Source organism: Acanthisitta chloris, unplaced genomic scaffold (genome assembly GCF_000695815.1).
Source record: "Acanthisitta chloris isolate BGI_N310 unplaced genomic scaffold, ASM69581v1 scaffold12847, whole genome shotgun sequence".
NCBI lineage: Eukaryota > Metazoa > Chordata > Aves > Passeriformes > Acanthisittidae > Acanthisitta > Acanthisitta chloris.
The window spans coordinates 11,015-18,113 of NW_008684358.1; the positions used below are offsets into that span (position 1 = coordinate 11,015).

The window sequence follows — 7,099 nt, forward strand, 5'->3', positions numbered from 1 at the left end:
ATGAGAGAAAAAGTCCAAAGTGTCTCCTGTCCAAGGCTTGTCATCTTGCACTCTGCAGAACAGAACTGACAGACAACACACTGGCAAATTTGGATACTGTTTCCCTTTAAGTTGGGATTTAGCTACCTCAGTATCATTTTTCTGATACAACCTGTTATGTAGAGGAGAAACATTTCCAGATTTTGGAAAGCTGTAATTTCTTGTTGTAAGAAAGATTGCAGGAGTAGCAGAAAATATAGTAAGGTCCTGTTTGGATCCACCAGCACATTCAGACCTTTCAGACCTGCCTCACCATCTAGCACTTGGCTAGCTGCACTAGAGAACTCATCAGTCCCCAGCAAACTGGAGAGACAGACAGAATCTGACAGATACCAATTCCCCATTGTGAAGTCTGAGAAAACAGCTTCTCTGCAAATGGCCACACAGGACTCTTCTGTGGTTAACCTGGACAAAGCCAACACTTTCCCATCACAATTTGGTTTCAGAAATACTTAAATACGTTTACCTGAAACTTGCAAACGTCAGCTGAAAGCTAATACCAGACAAAGAAGTGACAAATTTAATCATTAAAGCTTGCTGGAATGAAGAAAACTCCTACCATACATCCACAAATAAAGGACAGTAACTGGATGTGCCTGATCAAAAGAACTGGCAGCAGCACACGTTGGTAAAATCGGAAAAGAAACACATTGGAGAGAGAACAGGGAGCTACAAAGAGAAGTTCAGGTGAAAATGCAGTAAGAAAGCTACTCTGTCACACTGGGCTTTGAAGAAATACTGACTCCATTAATAAAACCCAACACAGTACTCTGGCTACCTCATAAATTTTTTTCACAATGCAGCTAAGTTTTAGAGGCTTTTGCTGCAGAACAAGTGAAGTTTTATCTAAGTACTGCACACAGTTCTTATAAACCTATACATGCAAGTTCCTTCACTAGTTCTCTAGATGTTTGAATAATGTATTTTGTTTGTATTAAAACAACACTCCATGTAATTTTATTTGTAGAATACCAAGTTACAAACAGATATAAAACCAACAGAACATAAAAAGTTGTTATGAAACCAAACTAAAACAATAAAACAGTGCATTTTGCTCGATAGTTTAATTTCAATATCATCCTCAATAGAAAGCTTACTCCATTAAACCTGAATATTTCAGCATTCCTTATAGTTTCTCTAGTGTTTGAAAGAATCCTAAGTCACTTTAACAAAAATACTAATTAATACACCCTGTAACACAATGAGTTTCTGCGAGGGACTATACAGTAGTTCCCATTGCACAAATGAACATGGACAATATTATGTATAAAAAAGCCAAAACATTTAAGTGTGAAGACATTTGCACTGTGAATAAACTAAACACAAACTAAAGTGAACTATAAAATTACAGGTTGTGCTCACACAAAGGCACATCTTATTTTAAGTGTAAATTCACATTTCTAGAAGGTAAAAGTTTTGTGCCCAGGCAACTTCAAGTCATTGCAGCACAGTCGAACAGCTCTAAGTGCACATATCTGAACTTTCAATAGAAAGATCTGGTTTCTATTTCTTTAATCCAGTTTTATTAAGGGAAAAAATTAAATTAGAAACAGAAGGGCTCCCCCTCCCATATTTACAGACTGCAAACAATACTGCTTTCTTATCAGAAATTCTAGTTTTCCTGTCAAATTTTATTAAGTTTTGTAACTATCAGCACTCTCACAGTTTGGTCAAAGGCCCCACAAACACACAGTCCCTTTTTGTCAGGGCTCCAGTCTAGGCTAGAGATTGGCTGTGTTGACAGAGTTATGTTCTGCAAGAGGCTGACAGAACCTGCCGTCCCCATCTCAGCTCCTTCTGAATCCTTCTTCGAGCGCTGAGCTGGGTACTCACTGGCAATGAGAAAGGAAAACAAAAACAAGGCCTTAGAATTTACTCATCCAAACACATCATTATCCTCTTTATTTCATGTTCTGCAGAGAAGGCAAATAAATGTCTTAAACGTTATGAATAAGCATATCCAGCTATATCAACACTGCATAGTTAATAGATATTTCATGAAAGAAAAAAGGATGCAGGAAATTTTGAATCCTGACACCTCTGTCCCTTCATTTTTTAACTGTTTGGGTTTTGCCACAGGCAGGAAAATTTCATTTTCAACTACCCCTCTAAAACTTAATGCACTTACTTCAACGTGTTTTGGACAACTAAATTATTTTTCCATGTAGGGTAAGCAGATGTAAACATAAGAACTATTAAAAGTCCAGGCTTTCAGTATTCTTCTCACACAACTGCTACAACATGAGAATTTTAAGAAATCCATTTTCTTCCATTTATCACTTTGTTAACCAAGGTTATAATTAGATTTTCATTATATTAAGACAACTGACAAGGGCAAAATTCACCTGTGCTGTCACATTCTCTCAGGGATTAATTCAAGACTTCAGATCAAGTACTGACACTGAAATCACCCTTTCTACTGCATTTGTAAGTAATAATTTCCACTAGATGTTCTGAGGTGCAGGACCCCATTCATCATTTTTCAGAAAGATTCTTTCTTAAAACATGAAATGGTCAGTTTCTTATTCCCGGCTGGAGAAGTGATCACTTACTATTTCCAGAGATGGAGGCTCCCAGATCCTCCACTTGTCATAAATATATCTCTGTTCTGTGGCAGGTGCCGAACCTGCCATATGGTAGATTTTTGTGCCTAGTAAAAAGAAATAAAAATCAGCATTGTACAGAAGTCAGTTAGGGATGAGCTTCATGGGAAGGATGCAGAATCTTAAAGCAGAGATGGATCACTTGTATGACAACAGATCACTATGCCTTCTCCTGGTGGATGGCTAATTTCTCTGCCTGACACCTCTTAAAATCGCTACTGGCAGAGAACATACCACCAGCACTGTGCAAGCACAACAAACAATCTCCAATTCAAATTTAAACCTCAGTCAGGGCACAGCAAGATCATAGAGCAACAGAACCCACTTAGGGAAAAACCCTATCACATGTACTCTGACTCGATACATAATCTGTCTGCAAATGTCCACAAGGAAAAGCTTAAATGCATTAAACGAACAACAAATTTCATTTTCACATTTTGATTATTACAAACACTAATTCAGTAAAAAAATTATTTGATTCAGAATCAAAGTACTCCCAGCAGCTTATCTGCTTTGAATGATGATATGGAAGATACTAAGGATAATATGCCTTTCCTAAGAAAAAGTGCCTTTAACTATCACCAGACTTTGTTCACTAAATTAAAAAAGAAAAAAAAAAGGAAAAACACTGTTTTATAAAGTAACCTAAGCACCTATTACCTATCAAAAAAGAAAAAAAAAGGAAAAACACTGTTTTACAAAGTAACCTAAGCACCTATTACCTATCTGTACTACACCTGAGTATTCAGACAGCATATATTCAAAAAGTTTGTCTCTTATTGAGAAATTCTCTGTCTCCCCATACCTTCTCTGAAACAGAGGCAAAACCTTTGGTTGGATGCTGAGTTCTCATATCAAAAACATGGAACTTTCCCTCAAGGGATGTGGCCACCAGCTTGTTCATATTTACATCTTTTCTGTCAAACTCCACACTACAAACCTGGAAATATAAAAAGACACATTCAGTCTTGAAACTTAGCCACTGCTAAAAAAAAAGCATGTTTTGTGATTTGTAAATATACATTAATAATCGGTTATTCCTACAAGGACATCACCACCAGTCTGGAGATAACAAAACCACCTAAAAACATGAATACATGGAAAAAATACCCCATCCTGTCCTGATCGAGGATTTGAGTGGTACAATTTGTTGAAGTTAAAGAAAATGATTCCTGGTACAATCTCAGCAGAAACATCTCCTGGGTAAGTTTCACGCACAGAGTCCTTTGAATTTTTCCATCCTACATAGCAGCTGGAATGAAAACTACTTTTATGGTTTCCTTACCCCATTCTTTATGTTGGTCTCCCATCGTAGTGACATGGTTTTTAAGTCAAACAATTTAATGTCCCCATTGTCATACCCAGCACATACGACACGCTCCTCTTGATTGTAAGCATTGCCTGGGCACAGAGAAAGAATCAATCAGAAAACACAAACCCTCTTTAGTCTGTAAATTTCAAAAGTCCTAAGCCTGCAATTTCAACCTACATTGACGCAAAAAAATACATTACTCTTGGGATATTACAATTTAATGAACTAGATGGTTTTCAAACCTGAAGGGTACAGAAAAATCTTGTGTAGGACACAAGGAGCTTGTTCTCCCCAAAAGAAAAATGCAGAGCTCACATCAAGCACCCCTGACTGTCTTTAGTTAGCTCTTAGCTTCAATTTCTTCTCTGAAATTAACACCTTAATGTTTGGTAGTTGGAACTACACTACAACAGTGATGTGTTCCCCATGCATGGCAATATTTACATTCCTTCAGGACAATACAGCTGGATATACTGTTCTTACATTCCTAGGCATAGAAATAAAGCATGCCCAGTTTATCTGTGATACCACAGAATCATCAGATCATTTAGGCTGGAAAAGACCTTCAAGATGATCAAATCCAACTGCAAATGGTGACCAAAGGTGATTAGAGACTGAGTTCCAAACCCAACCATGACAAAACTGGCTTATTTTGGAAAAAAAACCATAAAACCACATAAATTTTACAACATTGAGAAGCAAAACCTGCTACTTATGCATCCTTACAAAATAAACTACTCTATAACATCCTGAAATACATTGATAACCATCAAAGCACAGTCATATTAGAAGAAGGAACAGTCATAATCCAATCAATTACCAAATGCCACTGTCCAGCAGTCTCTTTTGCTCTCCCCCTCTACAGGTTCCATATTAGCCACAGGAGTGTCTTTCTGCCTTGGGTCCCACACCTTCACAGTTCCTGGAAAGAAGGGCAAGGGATTTTTGTTAGGAATACACTGTCACATTCTGTTCATCTTCCCAGGAAAGCCCTTTGCTTTTCAGCCTGATCATTCAAAACCAAGGAGCATCTCTTTCAGTTCTAGAAAGCCTGACTGCATTTAGTGGATACAAGATAGAACCACAAAACCAAACAAAAATAAGTGAAACCATTTGTTGAGGATGTATTTTCTCTAGCTGATATTTTGCATTTATTCTGCTTTGTATTCCTTCTGTCCCATGCTCAGTGACAACAGGATCTTTTATGCTTATCTAAAAGGATTAGAGAACATTTGGCCCAAGCAAGATTCAAAGGACAGTGAGTGAAGAACTAGTTGCAACAGCTTGTAACTAGTTCAGATGGCAGACTGTGCCATCAGAGCTTGCAGGCTGCTTTCCCAGAGGAACTGAAAAGACTTGCAGAGTTCACTAACTCACCATCTCGACTGCCAGTCACAATTTCTGGTGCACCTTCCCCAATTCCTAAGCCACCTACACCATCTATACTGTTTATGATTTCCTTATGACCTTTCACAGAATACACTGGTATTTCAGGAGCTTCTAAATTCCTAGGCAAAAAGAAAAAGAACAGATAATGTGGCATTTTTCCTTGACACTCACAATTTGTATAAAATTGAGAGGAAACTTGAGCACAAATCACAAAGCTCAGATTAACAGTGGGAACAAAATATGGGTATCACCATTACTAACCAAGAGTCTTTGATTCCTTCTTTGGCTACTGGTTTGGACTGGTCCAAAAGGTTTTGCTCAGTTCTGGAATTCCCTATTTGTCAAGGCAGTTGTGGGACTCAGCACAGCAACCTTACAGACCCAGTTTTTACGTTGGGCCCAAAATGAATCATACTACAGATCAAAATACTCCAACTAGCTTTACTTTCAGTAAGTGTATAAAACAATCTGATCCACTTAGCTCTGACTACTGGTCTTCAGCTTCAGGTGTATATTGTATCCAGCCACAGATTTCATTGTTCTTTCCCACTGATTCCCATCCTTTGAGAATCCTTCAGAATTTTATTTTACATTTCAACTAGTGACTATTTCACATCATTCTTGCTATTCCAACAAGAACCAATAGTTCCTTGGGAAGAGCAATGTAATGATAATAAACAATTCTCTTTTGACACTTCATCTGATAATCAATTTACCTAAAAAATTAACTATTCTAATAATTCAGGGACCTGAAAAACATTTGAAACTTCAAGATTAAAATATCTGTGTTTAATCTAGACAACAAATTTAGGTTGGACACAACCTTTTGCTTGTAGTCATGCATCCATTCAAAAGCCTCTTTTCAAAGAAAGACCTCACAGAACTTCAGCAGATTTTTGAAGCTGTACACAGAAGATGGGAGCGAAACAGCACTGAACCAAACACTCAAGAATTCATGTTTTTAGAAAGCAGGCATGGTCCAAAAACAGTAGTCAGTGAAGCTTATACTGGGTCCCAACTGTGGGCAGCCTGGAGAGCACCTCATGCAAAAGCCACAGACAGACATGAGCAACATCAAGTGCACAGGCTTCCAGGGAATATCTGTGCTTACCATATGTTCAGGTTCCCACCAAAATCTCCCGTAGCCAAGTATCTTTGCTGCAGAGACGTAGCACCGAAAGTCCCACATTTTATAGGTTTGGGCTTTTCAATCTTGTGAAGAAAGGAAACATCTGTGTCAGCACATGGAAAAGGCAACACACGTGCAGAACACACAGCTCTCGGGAGTCCACTGGGGCAGGCATCAGTGGCATGCACAGGGGATGACTGGTGCAAAATGCAATCAAAATGCTATCAAAGACAAGCTGCACTCCGAGTTTATTTCTTGCGCGCAGAAAACCAGAGGGTCTAGTGTAAAGGTCTTAAAGAGAAACGATTGATTTTATTTGCTTGTGGTCCGGTGGGGCTTTATGCACCCGAGGCGCTGCTCCCCCTGAGAACGAGCCAACGCTCAGAGGTCAGTATGACGGAACAAACCAACCCAAAAACCCCCAGCCACAGTCGGAGCCCAGCGACCCGTAACGTAACCCATGACAACCCCGAGCACAACACGCCGCACGAGTGGCAGTGAAGGGAAGCGCTCAAGGCCGGGACAGACGCAGCTCTGGTCTAGCAATGGCCGGAGGAATAGGCACGAGGTGCTCCTTACGCTCCCTTTAACCCAAACCATTCCGTGATTCCGCTGGGAGGGATTAGC

At 39.1% G+C, this 7,099-nt stretch overlaps 1 protein-coding gene across 1 annotated transcript; it reads right to left on the minus strand.

Moving 5' to 3' along the window:
- Positions 1-1,337: 1,337 nt before the first annotated feature.
- WDR92 (WD repeat domain 92) lies at positions 1,338-6,555 on the minus strand (the record flags this gene model as incomplete). The annotated part of the gene is made up of 7 exons (XM_009079309.1): positions 1,338-1,871; positions 2,592-2,689; positions 3,448-3,582; positions 3,928-4,043; positions 4,775-4,876; positions 5,332-5,462; positions 6,455-6,555. Coding segments are annotated over 7 exons (891 nt in total), but the record flags the coding sequence as incomplete, so codon positions are not given.
- Positions 6,556-7,099: the final 544 nt, after the last annotated feature.